General features: G+C 52.8%; 6 protein-coding genes across 6 annotated transcripts; 2 read left to right on the top strand and 4 right to left on the bottom strand.

Annotated features, from left to right (window-relative positions):
* Positions 1 to 978: 978 nt before the first annotated feature.
* N7482_007562 (uncharacterized protein) lies at positions 979 to 3,074 on the bottom strand (the record flags this gene model as incomplete). The annotated part of the gene is made up of 2 exons (XM_056689687.1): positions 979 to 2,966; positions 3,044 to 3,074. 2 exons carry the CDS (start codon positions 3,072 to 3,074, stop codon positions 979 to 981), a joined length of 2,019 nt encoding a protein of 672 aa, XP_056542116.1.
* A 1,167-nt stretch (positions 3,075 to 4,241) lies between these two features.
* N7482_007561 (uncharacterized protein) lies at positions 4,242 to 5,348 on the bottom strand (the record flags this gene model as incomplete). The annotated part of the gene is made up of 1 exon (XM_056689686.1): positions 4,242 to 5,348. The coding sequence occupies one exon, from the start codon at positions 5,346 to 5,348 to the stop codon at positions 4,242 to 4,244; it is 1,107 nt and encodes a 368-aa protein (XP_056542115.1).
* A 3,780-nt stretch (positions 5,349 to 9,128) lies between these two features.
* N7482_007560 (uncharacterized protein) lies at positions 9,129 to 9,569 on the top strand (the record flags this gene model as incomplete). The annotated part of the gene is made up of 1 exon (XM_056689685.1): positions 9,129 to 9,569. One exon carries the CDS (start codon positions 9,129 to 9,131, stop codon positions 9,567 to 9,569), a length of 441 nt encoding a protein of 146 aa, XP_056542114.1.
* A 749-nt stretch (positions 9,570 to 10,318) lies between these two features.
* On the bottom strand, positions 10,319 to 11,437 carry N7482_007559 (Mob1/phocein family protein; the record flags this gene model as incomplete). Its single annotated transcript, XM_056689684.1, is given in 4 exon segments — positions 10,319 to 10,564; positions 10,579 to 10,885; positions 10,951 to 11,065; positions 11,140 to 11,437. 4 exon segments carry the CDS (start codon positions 11,435 to 11,437, stop codon positions 10,319 to 10,321), a joined length of 966 nt encoding a protein of 321 aa, XP_056542113.1.
* A 604-nt stretch (positions 11,438 to 12,041) lies between these two features.
* On the top strand, positions 12,042 to 13,508 carry N7482_007558 (Paf1-complex subunit LEO1; the record flags this gene model as incomplete). Its single annotated transcript, XM_056689683.1, has 3 exons — positions 12,042 to 12,232; positions 12,294 to 12,465; positions 12,519 to 13,508. 3 exons carry the CDS (start codon positions 12,042 to 12,044, stop codon positions 13,506 to 13,508), a joined length of 1,353 nt encoding a protein of 450 aa, XP_056542112.1.
* Positions 13,509 to 14,568: 1,060 nt separating this feature from the next.
* Positions 14,569 to 15,904, bottom strand: N7482_007557 (Zn(II)2Cys6 transcription factor rglT; the record flags this gene model as incomplete). The annotated part of the gene is made up of 2 exons (XM_056689682.1): positions 14,569 to 15,758; positions 15,817 to 15,904. 2 exons carry the CDS (start codon positions 15,902 to 15,904, stop codon positions 14,569 to 14,571), a joined length of 1,278 nt encoding a protein of 425 aa, XP_056542111.1.
* Positions 15,905 to 16,094: the final 190 nt, after the last annotated feature.

Genomic DNA, 16,094 nt, shown 5'->3' with positions numbered 1-16,094 from the left:
GAGCTAGTCGGTTAGTTTATTCGACATCCCTGCTCCGCCCCTGCAGGGGTGGTTGGGGGTGGACGATTATCGGCGAGGCCAATGCCAGCGCCCCTCGGCTAGTGGGAAGGTTGGCCCGAGGGCAGGGGGGATAGCAGCTCGGTATTTAGATACACGCTGGTGAAGAAGGGAAGATAGCAGCTCGCGGTTATGCATTCCTCTGCGAGTTGGGATAGAAAGAAAGCCGCAGCTCGTGTGGGCAGCTCCTGTGGAGCAAGCATGGAGCGGCAATCGGTCAATCAGGGGGGCGTGATAAGCACCGTCCTAAACCGTAACAAGTAATGAATTCCTTGCGAGGGGTAGTTGCGAAGTACACTTGGCACAACGATCCGGGAAGATATACAACATAGGACACAAGAATAAGTACCGGGGCAAAAGCCTCGCCGCATCAGATCGCCGGGGTGATCTCGGCTGCCACATATTATTTAAAGGGGGCATTGACATATCTGCAGTGAAAAAGTCGACGACAGGAGGGAGATATTATCCTGAAGAGCACGTAGTGCCCAGGACATCAAGTTAAGTCAAATGTGGGGAAACACTAGAACACGAGGGCACGGCCACCAGCGAGAGAATGACGTCAAGTAAGAGGTATCAAAGACGGGGGATTGAACCTATCAAAACAGAGAACAAGGAGGAAACAGGGGGAAGAATATGAGGCATTATAGAGCAGTAAAAACATTACGATTACAGCGCCGTTGATGGCCGCCCCGGCTGCTCCTGGCGCGAGTACTGGCGAGACACGCGCGAGCGAATGCTCATGCGCGACGACACGGGCGGGCCCTCGATGGCCACCAGAGGGGGGACTAGGAAGAAGAGAATTCGGTGAGCGACGAAACCATGGTGGTATGGTGATACAGAGATCGAGATCGGAACCGCGGGATACAATGGCACTTACTGCTGAATCCATAGCCCTCCGTAGTACCCTGCCGATCGTGAGGATCAATCTCCACGCGAACGGCCACATCTAGACCCCCCGTACATGCCGCTCTCGGTGCTAAAGCCATCAGCCGCGCGATGCGTCGAGCCAGCCTGGACCTCGCCCTTGTGCAGGGGTGCATGGCCGTCCTTCGGCAGACGGTCGAGGTTCGCGGTCTCCGCCGCGGGGCCATCGCCGTTCGCAATGGGCGCCACGACCTCTGTCAGCGTGGCGAAGTTGCGCGACGGCATGGTGACCTTGTTCCAGATGGCACTTTTCTCGACGCCGCCGGGCTGCTTGTCGAAGAATGGCATGAGGGTCTCGTCGCAGTCGCGGTCGAGATGGTGGATCTTATTGCGGCGGGCCAGCAGGTTGGCGACGGCCTTGGGCGGGGGCTTGTTGGTGATGGCGGAGCTGACAACGTTGACAATGAAGCGGTGATCATTCTCGCCGGCGAGTTTGAGCTTCGGGTGCGAGTAGAAGCGGCCGATGGCGGCGAGGTGCACGTCGCCGCTGAGGATGGTCACACGGATGGAGTGCGCGCGCGCGAGCTCCTGCAATCGCTGGGTGAGCATCTTGCGCTCGCGCTTGTGCTGCCGCGCCGTGTAGTGGTCGTCCAGGTCGTCCAGCAGATCGACCTGTCCGTCGAATTCGTTGAAGAGACCGCCTGCCATGCCGAAGCGCTTGTTCAGCAGGCGGATCGGCGCGATAATCGGGGAGGTGAGGATGTTCTCGAGCCAGGCGAGGCGCGGGTAGGCGATCGGGACGCCTAGCAGCACGATCAGGTGCTTGAGGTCGCCGTTGGCGGCCACGATCTCGCGCTGCAGCCGCTGGAAGATCAGGTCGTATGTGTCGGGGTAGTTGACCTGGTGGCGGGTGCGCTCGGTACGGGCATCTAGACCGACAAAACCGATGCGCTTGCCGAAGCGCATGTACAAACTGCGGCTGCACTCCTCCACGTACGGTCCCGGTCGCTTACCCATGATCCAGCTATCATCGGTGGGTTGGTCCGCGAGGACGTAGGTGTTCTCCACCTGGCGCGGGTCCGTGCCGGCGGTGCCATCCACCGCGTGCATGGTCTGGGGCGCATCGGTGGTAAAGGTTGACTTGGGCGGAGCAATATGGTGCTGGAACAGGCAGTAGTACTTGAACGCAACGCCGCCGATACCGCGGAAGACGGCGCACTTCATGAAATGGTCCGTGTAGGACCCGAAGCCATCAATGATATCGTGGTCATCCCAGATATTGACCTGCGGAATGCGGCCATTGGCGGCGCGGAAGGGCTCGGTGTTGTACCAGCGGACGTAGTTGGCATAGTAGTAGTCGTCGCAGTCGGCGCGCATTTTGTCGTTGAAATCGTGAGTGCGGCGCTTGTGCGGGTTGCTAATGGCTGTCCACGCCTTGAGGGGCCCGTCCACGCGGATCCCGTCATTGTAGATCTGGTCACCACCGCCGACCATAACGTGGAAGGGCCTCTCACCGTGGATACGCAGAACGTCGTTCCACAGGTTGGGGCCCAACCAGGCATCCATGTCGGTGCCGACAGAGAAGCCATTGCAGGAGTGGAACATAATGCGCATTGACTGGTCCGCCGCGGGCACCACGAAGGCCCACGGTGCCTGGACCTGCTCGCCGGACTGGTTGTAAAGGCCCGGGATATCATATTCCCAGCGCGCCTCGTAAGACTCCACCGGCACGGACAGCGTAAAGCGCCAGAATGCCTTCTGGAGGTCCTGGTAGAGTTTCACACCCTCGACCGTTTGATTTGTTTGGGATTGGGGGGCTTGTCCCTCGGACGTGACGGGGCCGAGCTGGCGCAGGTGTAGCTGGGGCTGGTCCTGGCCGGGCTTGGTGACAATCAACACACTGCCATGCCAGACTGGGGAGGTCTCATAGTGCATGTTCTTGAGATTGATTAGTGGGCCGGAGATGAGCTCGAAGCGGTCGTTGGCGCCGTGCGTCACCGGCGCGGCGGTCTCGCCATTGGGGACGACCCCTGGTGTAGCATCGTCTGGTCAGCAATGCGCGCATACCAGCCGTTTGTTGGTTTGGTCGCATCCACCGGGGAGCTTTGCAGTGTCCACATACCATTGACCGCTGGTACAGCAGTGTCAGCCATTGTTACGCAGTCGGCGCGATCTCGCGGAAGGCGTCAGGTAAGCAAAGGAAAAGAAAGGAAAGGGGGTGGAGTTCGATGGAGCGGAGCGCGGCAGACTGTCGCACGGGGAGGGGGGCGGAAGGGCGGAGTCTTTGAGAGAGCGCAATTGAGACTCAAGAAAGGGGGAAATCTAGAAAGAATAACACCAAGAGGAAGGCAAGATTAGGCAGACTCCAAACCGTTCGAGCAGAGCACATTGTAGGGCTGCAGGGCTGAGGCCAAGCGAGATTGAGGGCTGCAGATCGAAGTACTGGGTACTTGACCAGCCCTCGCTGTATTGGAATCTCCGCTGGGTACCCGCGACTTTGTGCCAATCGCTCTGCGGACATGACGCTGCCAAGCCGCGCCGCCCGCGGGGAGAGCGCAGGTGTGCCAATTAGACGTCCGCAATTGGAAGGATTTGGGTGGGAATGGAGACGGGTGCAGGGTGTGCGCCACGTAGCGCCACAGATCCCGGGTTTGTCTGCGCTGCGATTGGACACTTAGCGTGGCGGTGCAAGAGGAAGCTCCGATCGTGCAGGTTGTAGGCCACGGACCTTGCGTTGTCGTCGCTTTTGATGTCACCAGTTCGGAGATGAGCGGAGGATCCTGCATGGCTACGTGTGCTGCTATACATAGTCCACCATTATAAGTGAGTCCATCTCTCATCGTAGGGGAAGCTACAACCACTGACGAGTGCCTTTACAAATCCGATCGGCGATCTGGAAATATGATCCATCATAGGGCGCTAGTGTATAGTTCCGCAGAGATCCGTTCCGCGGGATTTCTGTCGCATTCAGATTAACTTTCCAACGCCGGTTCGAGTCACACAAGGTTGATTTCTAGATGAAGCTTAACCCAGTAATAACCAGATGATGTTTACGCACTGCGTGCAACCGCATGCCACATTCTTCAATATATTCAGTTTTCCTAATTCTTGACATATCAAGCTAAATAAGACGTCTATGCGCCACATCATGCAAATGCAAGATACTCTTTACGCTGTACAGAACACATGACTCAAGCCAACCAATTCCCCCTTGCCTCTTCTCAGCTTGGCTTTTCTCTATCCCACCCAAACCTCCCACCCGCCTGATTCCAACGCTGCCCAGTCACCCTGCGGACCCAGAATGGCATCTCGTGGTCTCCCTAGCGCTTCAAAAACGGCTCAGACAGTCTACACCAAGAACGCATCAACAAAAGCACACTGTCAAATGTCCATTGTCGGACGATCTCCAAGGTGGTGAGACCTAGCTGAGGCAGCTCAATCTTATATAACAATGAAGACGTATTCTGCTCAACCGGTGCGCAGGAGCCCGGCTTCGCCTTTGCCTCATCGTTAACGATAGACGGCGGGCTGAGCTGGTCACTGAACAGATTGGATGACGCAGCTTTAACGAGCCCGTGCTCGCGAAACTGCTCCGCCGTCTGTCCCTTGTGAGCGCTGAACCAGGCATTGTGCGACGCTCGACAGAGAATGTCACGAAGCTTCTCCTCGATGTCGACCATGTCCGAGGGCACCACTATATGGCTGGGATCGCTAATTATTGCACCCGAGACGGCATCGTTAATGAATTGGGCGCACTTGATGGCTAGCACCATGTCCATGCCAGCATGGAGGTGACGTGTGGTCTCGTGGAAGAAGTTGAACATACCTGTTTGCAGGACAGCCGGGTTCCGCGTGGCGGCATATTTAAGGATTTGAATGAAACGGTCTAGTGGGATGTTGATGATGAGCTTGCGCTGGTCCCACACCTCTCCTAGATTGGCGAGGGTGTCGGGTGCGGTCTCGAAGAGATAGCCGCTCAAGCGGCAATGACGGGAATTGTACCCCAAAATGAACTTGCGGTGCGGGAGGAGGTGCGCGTGTGGCACGGGCAGCGAGGCAAATAGTATGAGCGGCTCTTCCCAGTGCTGCTGGGTCTCCGGATCGTCTGAATCGATGGTAGGCCCCAAACTCTCCTTCTCCCGCCGCTTGTGACTATCAACCACCTGGCTTTCATAGAACCGGGTTTCCCAATCGTGGCAACCCTTCTCGACGGCATTGAGGTAGAGATAGTAGTCAACTACGTCCCAGGGGTGCCGAGATGCCCGGTATGCATCGGTGCCTTGGCCTTCTCCGTCGCGCATGAGCGGCGAGGCATCTGGCTGGGTAGGGAACATATCAAGAGGCTCAACCCAGGTACCCCAGTTGATGCTGGGCACTGGGTCAATGAAGACCTGCTCCATTTCTTCCTCATGATTGTGAGTAGCCATTGTTGACAGCTACGATGATAAGGCAAGGCGGGTGATGAAAACCCGGTACAGGAGTATTAAACAGAAAAGGTAGACTAGAATTGGGACAAGTAGCTGCTATAAGCTTGTACCAGCCGAGTTGCACAGTCGCTGAATAAGTATAGATGAGACAGATGCAAAAAGCGTATTACAGACAGAAGCTACTTTGATGGACAGGGAGTAGACACTCGTGGTTTTATATCCACCACGGGGGGAGATTGTATGTTCGGTTTGCTGGTAAATTCCGGAGAAAGACGAAAATAAGTACCAGAGACAATATTTTCGTTGTCGAGGAGCGCATAACTTGGAAGCGAGCCGTAACCTTAAGCGAGTACAAGAGCGTTGTTGTCCCTCCTGGGAATCCATCGAGTTCTGCGTCTTGCTCCTTTGTTCAAAATAGAAAGAGCCGTGTTCGAGATTGAAACACAGCTTTGTATATGGAAGGAAGATAACTTGCGGAGGGTAAATAAGTGGGTATTTCGTGCGTGAACAATAGAATAGACCTTTGTTCGAACACTGTTTCTCTAGGTATAAAGAGACATTGATTGAATCAAGACCCTGTTGATCATAAAATCCGAAGCAATGTTAGACAGACTTGACCCATATCCGAACAAAGGAAAAAAACTTTATTTTTATCTACACGTTGGCTTTCTCTAGAGTGGACAACGGACTTGGTAAATTCAAGGAGCAAGCGGCTTTAGTTCCTAACAATGAGCTATTTCGAAAGGACTCACAGCTGGGTTAAGGGTTGAAGTATAAATATCTCGCAACCTGTTCGGTCGCCAGCATGGCTGCAACAGTTTGAGTACTTGAACACCTCGCTTGGCAACTCCCCATAATCACGTCATATGTGTGAATGAGGGAAGAACGAGTTTGTTTGAGTGTTGGGTAAGATGCTGACTAACCCAGACCGGAGTCCTTAGTTACCTTCTAAAGCGGATTCGTGTAGCATCATATCTGCAAGAGGATCTTCAGATCATTGATATACCAATACAGAGTTGCCTCAGGACCCACATGGTTGGGCCTCATTCAAAGCGGAGCCAGGAAGGATCATCTTGTTGCCTGCCCGACTCCTGCTGACTTGTCAATTCCGCCCCGGGGTTAGCCTTGGCCCCCATACATATATGCGCTGAGATGAATTCCTTTCCTTTGCTTTTGACATCCCCAATATCAATTTAAATCGGCGAAGAGTCGATCATTAAAGACACTCTCACCAAGATGACTTCAAAAATCCCAATGCCTCCATGGCTCGTTATACTTGCCCTCATCGCCTATTACCCCGTCATAGGCGCCTGGTATATCATTGACGGCCCTTCCATTGCATATCGAAAACATAAAATGAAGAAGCCCATCCGACCTTTACCCCGTGATCGCAAACGTGCGTTGACACTTCCATTACCTGAATCGTCCTCGCCTTGGTACAGTTCGGGTTGGCGCCAGAAGACATTTGACCAATCGCAATCCCCATTCTTCCGACTACCCCGGGAACTGCGGGAAATTATATACCATCAGGTGATTGTGCCTTCTGATGGAGATGATCTTCACGTGGCTATAACGGGTTACCGGCTGTGTGGCATCCCGTGTGGTGAACCGGATTCTTCTCACCGGGGGTGGCAGCACAACTGCTGGGAACCGGTCGATAGGAGTGGTCGCTCAATCAAACACTCCGATCCTAATCTTTCTTGTTCAAGGGGGATTTTTGGGCTTTTACGATCTTGTAGGAGAATGTGAGCCACTTCGCCTTTACTTTATGCTACTACTTCTGCTCTCTGACAGTCATCCAGGTATTCTGAATCTGTAGACCTGCTCTACACAGGAAGTACCCTAAATATCAGATCAACAAGAGCAATAACGGCTATGGAACAAGTGATGGTGCCACATCGTTTGAATTCCATCTCTTCTCTCCATCTCGATACCGAGGCAATTCATCCATCGTTTAACACCAAACACGGTAGCTTGAAATGGCCTACAGATGTGCTGTGGTATTGGAAAGGGGCATGTGATGTTCTTTCAAAAATGCAGGGTCTTCAAAATCTCAAAATCTCTTTGACTCGAGAAAATTACTGGGCGTCCTGGCACCCCGATATCGACGGGTTGGCCTGGCTCTTACAACCCCTAATGGCCGTGCAACAGGTTTCAAACTTCAATGTGAATATTTACTGGCCCAGGCCAGTTGATCTGGAAGGGCTTCAACGCGAGCTAGGGGGAAGCCTCCGTTTCGCCTTGAAGTAGTGGTAACCATGCCTAACTGCCACCTATAGATGGGTTAGGCCATACAAGTCTCAACCACTCAAGCCCTGCCTGGTACTGTAATCTAGATATTCCCAGCGGGATTCGGATTCCTCACTGTCCGAAGTCCCAGTAGTTATCTATCTTTCACGTGTATGAAAAGTGTGTATCTCAAATTGTTGTGTGGTAAATCGATTCAATACAAATGCAACAGGTTTGGTCAAGGCTGGCTTAGAGAAGATGGCTTACGCTTTTCTATGTTCGAAAAGATGGCGGAATCGTGCTAATCGATCAATATATGGTATAAACTAGACTTAGTCTTCATTTTTCTCTTTGCGTGCAACAAATATCGAATGATATTAGCAGCAAAGGATAATATGCTTGGTGGCGGGCCGGGAGGGATTGTGGAAGAATTGGAGCTGCCGAGCAACCGCATGCTCTTGCGTATGTTAATGATTGAATGCTAGCTACCCTTTGCCACTTTGGCAATTTGTGATTTAGTCAGTCTTTTCTTGCTGTTTATCATCTGTACAAAAATCATCTTACGCTGATAGGGACTCAGGTTTCGCGCAATTTTGCAACGGTTTAGGGTTTGATTCTTGCCTGGGTTGGGATGTTTGGAGTTGGGACGAAGATATGGCGGGCATAGTTATTTTTGGATCAGTCAAAACGCATAACATTACAGCTCTCGTCCGTCTGAATTTGACGGTTCAAAATCGAAACACGATCTAAAGTACGGGAGTAACCATATCTGGATTTGGGTGATCATGGGATTAGGGTTTGAAAGAGCATCTCCGTGTTTCCGACATGGAAGGCGATTCCTGGCGCTACTGTATCGTAAAGAGAAATTGTAACAGCTACTATGCTAAGGTAGAAGAGCGATATGCAACTTCAGTAAGAGGTTCAGAAATGAGGCAGAAAGCTGTAACTGGGATAGCTGACCACTAAGAGCTTGTCCGAGCGAAGTGGCAGAAACACTGAGTAATAGTAAGGTGGGACAGATGTAAAGGGCTAGTCTAAGCAGAAGATACCATCATGGACGATAATCGACTGTCGTGGTACTGTTCTCAATGAGAAGAAGTACGGGAGTGGAAGGGTACCGCTCAACTAACGTCCTAAATCAGTGGTATACGGATCGTCGGCCAGCAGTCTACAGTATGAGGCAAGTGAGAAATGTAAGATGGATGTATTAATTTTGAGCAATTTGCAACAAATACTGGCAGCTAAGAATATATGTCCAACAATTTCCCGTGCCAATAAGAGCACTTATAGCACCCTGGCAAAATTGCTAAATCCTAATAAACCGAATATGAACAGAATGGCGAACTGATCATGTGCTTGCTGCCCTGACATATACATCCCACGTGATGGCCCAGCCCAATTCACCAACGCGGGCAACAAACAGCTTCAACTTCTCAAAGCCAACCTTACCGAACCTCAACCCGAAATTTAATCCAAACACTCGCTTCTTCCCTCCCAACCCCAGTCCCCAAATATTACCTTACACTCTTCGACATACCATCCCTGACAATTATGTCCGCCGAAAGTCACCCCATAAACCTCACCGCCTTCGCGGAAGTCATCCAAGAGCTCACGCTATCCACGCTGTACGCGAAAGTCGCCGAGCTGCACAACAGCATCGCGAAGCTGGAGTACTCAAACCGCCAGCTGGAGGAATTTCTCAACCCCGAGCAAGAGGAGGACAGAGCGGAGCTGACGGAGGACGAAGTGAAGGATTTTGAGGGGTATATTGCCGAGAACGAGGGCGTGATTCGAAGCATGAAGGAGCGGATTGCACTGGTGAAGGTTGAGGTTGAGAATCGTGGGCAGAGATGGATCGATGTCGAGAAGAATGGTGAGGACAGGGATAACGATGGTGCGCCGGCGCCGATTACGAATGGGACTGGTCAGAATGGTGGTATTGAGCAACAGGGTGAGAGTGGAAGCGGCGATGACGTTGGAGTGCATCTCTGAGGTGTGAAGGAGCGATCACTGCTATGATTTATGAGCCTATGAAGTGACGAAAGACCCTGACAGTCTGATGGTCAATTTGATGCTCGGCCGCCGAATCGCTGGCTTTCCTATCCCTGCACTCTGGAGGGTGGTATGGGACAGGGCGATGTCCGGTTCCTGAGTTGAGTACATTCATGTTCGGCTCAAGCCACTTGTCTGAAGAACAGTAGGCATGCCGTGAAATAATGCTTTCGCCTGTAGGTGGCTGGCCTGCAGAAGCAAGACTTGATACCCTCCATGATGGAAGCTAAAACCCTGTCTACTCAAGCTCTAATGCTCATATTCCAGCCACTCCACCAATCTGTCTAATCTAGGGCAAACACCCCGGAGACTGGCCGATGTGCATCCAGAAGATAGAATTCAATTGCGGGGACATGTAACCGTGACTGATGGATGGAAGATATGCAAAGATCATGATGACCTAGAAAATGAAAATGAACACGATCAAAACGAAAAAAAATGGTCACACCGCATGCTAAATGCTCAAAGCCCCGGATCTGAGTCATATCATTGGCTATCAGTGGCAGATTGATTTGTCCATTTCCCCGAATGGCATCAGTAAAAAGCAGAAAACACGAACATAAGACAGCTGCGCGGCCCAACGCCCGGTTGAAGAACATGCCATGTGTCGTCAAGTGTAGAAAGAAGAGAGAGTCGCTGTACTCCCGGACCTGCGGAGTGTTTCATGTAGGGTTCGTTTTTGGCCCGGTTCAGTTGGCCGGCTGCTGTTGAGCCCAGTGGCCACCGTTCAGGGCCTCTGGGGGCACCCGCTGCTGCTTAATAAACAGGTCGATCAGCGGCTGCATCGGCTCCATCTCCTTGTCCGAGACAAGCTGGTAATACTTGGCGACCGTGATAAAGTGCACAAAGCACATGTTCAAGATATCATGCTTGTTGATGTGCCAGAACGGATTCAGCCAGTGGGCGTGGTACAGGTGGGCGTAGCAGCGGAACATCTGCTTCATGATACCCTGGCAGTCCTTGTAGAATGTTGGGGGAAGCCGCTGGACTGGCCGATCCACTCATCCGTCGATGCGCCGGCATTGCCGTTTGTGCCAGCTGGGCTGATGGGATCCGTGGGAGTCGCGGAGGATGCAGCCGCAGGGGCACCGCTAGCATCCCTCATGGATGCCGTTTCAGGGGTGCCATTCACCTTCTCGGTGGGGAACATGACCGGGTCGTGGATCTTGCTGACAATCCATTTCTCGACGCGATTGATGAATTTGGGGGCGGAGATCTTCGCTGCGCGGCCGTCCACAAGCCAAGTGTAAGTCAACCTGTTGATGATTGCCGTTAGCCCGCAACCCCAGATGTTATCAGAACCCCGCCAAAGTCCACCTACCTTCCCGCCGACATGGTCGGACATGTGTTTTCATTGCAAATCGGAAGGCCAGTCACACCGTTGACCTCCTGGATGACCTGAAGCATGCCGTGGAGCAGGCGATATTGTTCAACAACTAAGACCCAGTTAGCAACCGACCTATTTATCACGAACCGCGCATCACCTCGCATCGCCCTTGGGATAGCTTACTCTGGTGAGCCAGCCACTCGCCCAGCTCCACATTCTTCGGACAAGCACACAGGGTCAAGAAGTTGCCTCTCACATTCAGCGGGGCGTACTTCTCCTGGAAGAAGTACTTGGGGGCATCGGGGTCATTCGTGGCGAGGTTGTCAATGGCGAGGCTGTTGGAGAGCGAAGGGGAGTTGGACATAGCGCCCGCCTGGGGAGCTTGGGGAGCTTGCGCAGGACTCTTGGGGGGGTTGTTCTTGTTGTTTCCTCCCCGGCCAAACCCTTGGCGACTGTCGTAGGGCGGGTTAGCACCATACATGGTGGTTGAGGGGTAAGGAGGGGTGTTTCAAAGCGAGGCAGGTGAAATGAAAATGGAGTGAGGGATGAAAAGAGGTAGGGCAAAGCACAAGGCGGCTAAAGGGATTTGGAATCTGGAATGCCGCTTTCCGTGTGTGGCGCCGCGTGCTGCTTGTTGGATGCAGTATGGAGAGGGGGAGGGGGTAAAGGCAAAAGGGTCAAGAGGACGTAAACAGGGAGGGCGCTGCCATGAGGCTCCATTGCACCGTAGACTTACACGCTCTGGAAGAAAGTCGCCATTGTTCACACAAATACCCTTCAATTGCTTGACAAAAATGCAAATCACCATAAAGCAGCAGCAGCGGAGGACGAGACGGTGAAGATGCCCCAGGGAATCCCCTTTTGGTCTGGCCCGCCCACTTAGCTCCTTTGGGGCCCGGCCGGATCATCATGTTAGTCCGGCCGGCGAAGTGAAGGTGAAGTCGGCCGCTGTTGCAAGCGGCACTGCCTTGGGAGCTTCTAGCGAGCACTTAACATGGGCTTTTGATCTTTCCTTCTCTCCAATTCCTCCGAAAGTCTCTCAGCGTTTCCTATTATTTTCCATCGCACCCCGATCACCCAGCATCATGTCCTCCTCTGACGAGGAGGCTGTCCGCCGCCCCGGCCGCAACACCGGCCACCAAAGTCCCGACGCGAGTGATGCTGGCATTGACTCCGGTGCTGAGAACAATGGCGCTGGTAGTAATTTGATGGATGAGGATGATGACGCGGATCTGTTCGGGTCCGATGGCTCAGAGGGTGGATTTGACGATACTGAGTACTTCTCACTTTATAAGCTACCAAAACTCAAAGCATTCACTGACCGTCTCTTGTGCTAGTCGACCCCACCGTACCCTGGATGACGAGCGTCTCGACTCGGGAGATGATGAAGACCGCTATGACCGACGTGATGACCGGATGGACGAGGCGCCTGACGGAGAAACCGAGAGTGTCACCATTGCGGAAATGACCATTGCGCGCGCGCCAGTGCCAGCAACTACTGACGGCGAGGTACGGGGTATCTTGGCATTGGCGCTCTTGAATTGATTCTAATTGATCCTCAGGTCTACACAATGCGCGTACCTGACTTCCTCTCTATCGAAGCAGAAGAGTTCAACCTCGAGACATACGTTGCGCCTCCGTATTCCACCGCCGCGACATCACTCTGCTGGCGCAAAGACCCAGCCGACGAAGACCAGCTGCAGTCAAATGCACGCTTGGTCAAGTGGGAGGATGGCTCGATCACACTCCAACTGGCCTCCGCACCTCTTGAGCAATACCGCATTTCGTCCAAACCTCTTGCGCCTCTCTCCAAGTCTGGCGAGTACTCCACAAAGCTGGACTCGCACGTTTACCTCGGGGCTGGCTTGGAACAGGCCGAGCTCTTCCGACTGACGTCGCACGTCACATACGGTCTTACTGTCCAGCCAACGGCCCTGGAATCAGACGATGCCGTGCAAAGGCTGCAGGAGTCCCTGGCCGCCGCCGCTCGCGGCAACAAACAGACTGCCGACGGCTCAGCGCCTCTCATCGATCTTAAGGAGGATCCCGAACTTGCTTCACGCAAGGCAGAGCTCATGGAAAAGGAGGCCATGCGCGCGGAGCGCCGCCGCCAGCAGCTGGCTGATCGCGAGGCAGACCGCACCCGCCGTGTGGGTGCGCCCCGTCCTCATATGGCCAACGGTCTCAGCGTTGGCGGTCTGGAGGATGATGGTCTTCGTACAACCCGTCCTCGCGCCAAACCCCGCCGCACCAACCGCCGCGGCGAAATCATGACAGACGAGGAGTCTGACTATGGCCGTGGCCGCACTCGCGAAGACGAATATGACGAGGACGACGGCTTCTTGGTCGGCAGTGATGAGGATATCGAAGAGGAAGCTGACGATGATGATGAGGAGGTGCTCGAGGACGAGGATATGGATGCCGAAGGAGAGGTAGACGATGAAGTTGCTCCCTCCAAGCCAGCCCGGAAGGAGGAGGCGCCGCGAGAGGCAACACCGCCAGCCCGGAAGAAGAACCGCTACGTGGTTGATGATGATGACGAGGATGAGTGATCAAAATATATTCGACTTCCTTTGCTTTTTTCTTTTATTCTCAATTCGGTCTGAACATGGCCTGGGCGTCACATTTACATGGGCTGGCATTCTTGTGGGATAGTGGTTTTGTTTTATAGCTCAACTTCGAGGCTAGCATAGTTCATCTATCAAGCTCTAACAAAAATAATGAAATGATCAATGATCAACTCTCGAACTAAGTACAAAATTGAAGTAGTCTTAATCGGATAAAAACAGGTATATATAACAGAACGTACCTGAAAAGCGAAACCCCACCATCCTTCCTGGAACCCTCTTCACTTGCTTGGGTTGGTTCTTGCGTGTGCTTTCGCAAGAATAGATATGACTTGAAGACCGATAAGATTAAGGCGCGGCTGAGTGTGCTCGTCCCAAGCTTCATCGATGGCAATCATCAGTGGCGCACGGCCGGCATCGCCTTATTCATGACATCTGCACCAGCATCGAATAGGACCTTCATGATTGCTGCTAGGTAGGTAATATCTCACGGCGATCATCACTGGTATTGTCTTGAGATGCCTTCTGAGTTTGTTGACATTAGTACCAGCATCCAACAGTGTCTTTCGAAATGCTCTTTCTTGTCTAGAGCCCATCCTTTTTCAGTTCCAATTGGGGCAGCTTAGTATGAGTCGAGGATTGCCCATTAATACCTTCAGTTATTTCAGTGGGTGTAGTAGAAAGGGAGATATAATTTATCGTTACTGGGCTTCCTTGGTGGCCCTCGCTATCCTCCGAACTATATTCGACGACCTCTGGATTTAATATCAGAATTGGAGTGCGACGTGGATCAATATCAGAAGGTAACTATGTTCTGAAAGAAGTGGGGCATCTCCATTGCTATATCACTTTACCCGCCTGAAACTAAAAGAAGATAGGTATCAAAATCCTACATTAGGTTATGTACAGCCCATGGGATCAACCGTGGAAGACATTGAGAGCAATAGAACGGTTAATCGCCTATATTAAACGCCGCTATTGAATCCGCTAGACCAAGCACAAAATCCTGCGGCCAACTATGAGCCATTATTCGTCGTCATGATCATTAGGGCGACTTGAGCTTCAGATCGTCTGGTATAACGCCTTCGGGAAAATCATGAGGCTCAAAGTTGAATTTTGAGAGGACCGCTCGTGCGCTCCCGACGACACGTAAACACAAAAGCTCCTTTTCATCGCGAGGATTGTCTTCTCCATTCGGGCTATCACTGACAGCCGTGGAACTCATAGGGTTGTATCCAGTGCACGGGTGCTGCCCAGGCGCATGCCAGCGCCGCTGGCGGTTCTCGACTTCTTTGATCAGGGACAGGAGGTCGCGGTGGCCTGTGCAACGCGTCTCAGCCTCTGCCGGGAGGTGGCCACCAACTACAGCACGACGAACGATCTGACGGAGCCAGATCTTCCAGCCCTCTGCAGGATTGGCACACTGCATTACTTTGCTCGTAAATTCTGGTGGAGCTGACTGTATTCCGAGTTCGACAGGGTCACTGTTAAAAACTCGTAGCCAAGCGTCTGCGACGATAGTAAGGAGGGTGCCGGTGAACATGACATTCTGAACACCCGTAGCGAAATTTTTGGGGCAGGCTTCGCAGCGGATCACGTCCTGCGCGGTTCTGGCTGCGATGTATAAGGAGCATAAAGTATGAGAGCTGACGGGGAAGGAGGCAATCGATGATATATGGCTGAGGCAGAGGTAAAGATATGACAAGCATGTACATTGAGGAATGGTGGGATCGGAGAGGTTGGTGATTGGAGGGGTAAGAGGGAGGGAATGTGCGTTAAGAAAGTTTATTGGCGGTGGAACAGGCATCGCTGTTGCTTCAGACACGGCGGTGAAGTCCGGCCAGGGACTTGAAGACACAGGAACTGGAATATTGGGGTTTCTCAAACGTTCTGGGCGCCAAGTATGGTTGTGGTCCTCGTCTCGTGCGAGTAAATCGAGTTGTGCCGGCGGCGACGGACCACCATGGTGGACAAAAAATTGCGGGCAGAGATGCTGCGCATCCGTTGCCACTGCCAAATCCGTTCCCATAGGACAAGAATCTGGCGGAGTATCTTCTGGACTGGGCCAGATGTTATTGCGGTGTATAGAGAATTCCCCCGCATCGTCCGCCGCCCGCGCGCGTTTCTTGGGCGGTCGACCCATAGGCTTCTGTACTGAATAATTGCATATTATTGACTGCTTTATGCAGCGGGAGCAGCCGCTGGGTTCTCCCGAGCATTTGAGCTTTCGTTTCCCTGACAAGCAGTATGCGATCAGCATAGATCAGCCATAACTGGGTCGGACAAAACTCACTGCACTCGTCGCATGCGGCATGCTTTTTCGGCTCTGTGGCCGAGGCAGATAGCTCATTTGGCAAGAGAGCCCCCACGGGTTCTTCCATAACTGCCGCCATCACCTTACCGGCATTCCACAATAGAAAGCAAAGAGTAGTAGCGACTGCACTCGAAATAATCGAGGGCCGCTTTGGCCGTCATCGATAGGCGATAAGAGCCGGGGCGGTAAGTCATGTGAGCGGTGAGCCCAATTGAACGGAGAAGAAAAAAAAATCGTGGAGATCGACAACAGTCCCA

The sequence above is a fragment of the Penicillium canariense genome (genome assembly GCF_028826845.1).
Source record: "Penicillium canariense strain IBT 26290 chromosome Unknown utg000004l_segment0_segment0, whole genome shotgun sequence".
NCBI lineage: Eukaryota > Fungi > Ascomycota > Eurotiomycetes > Eurotiales > Aspergillaceae > Penicillium > Penicillium canariense.
Note: the sequence above shows the minus strand (reverse complement) of the source record. Positions and strands in the feature narration are given on the sequence as shown.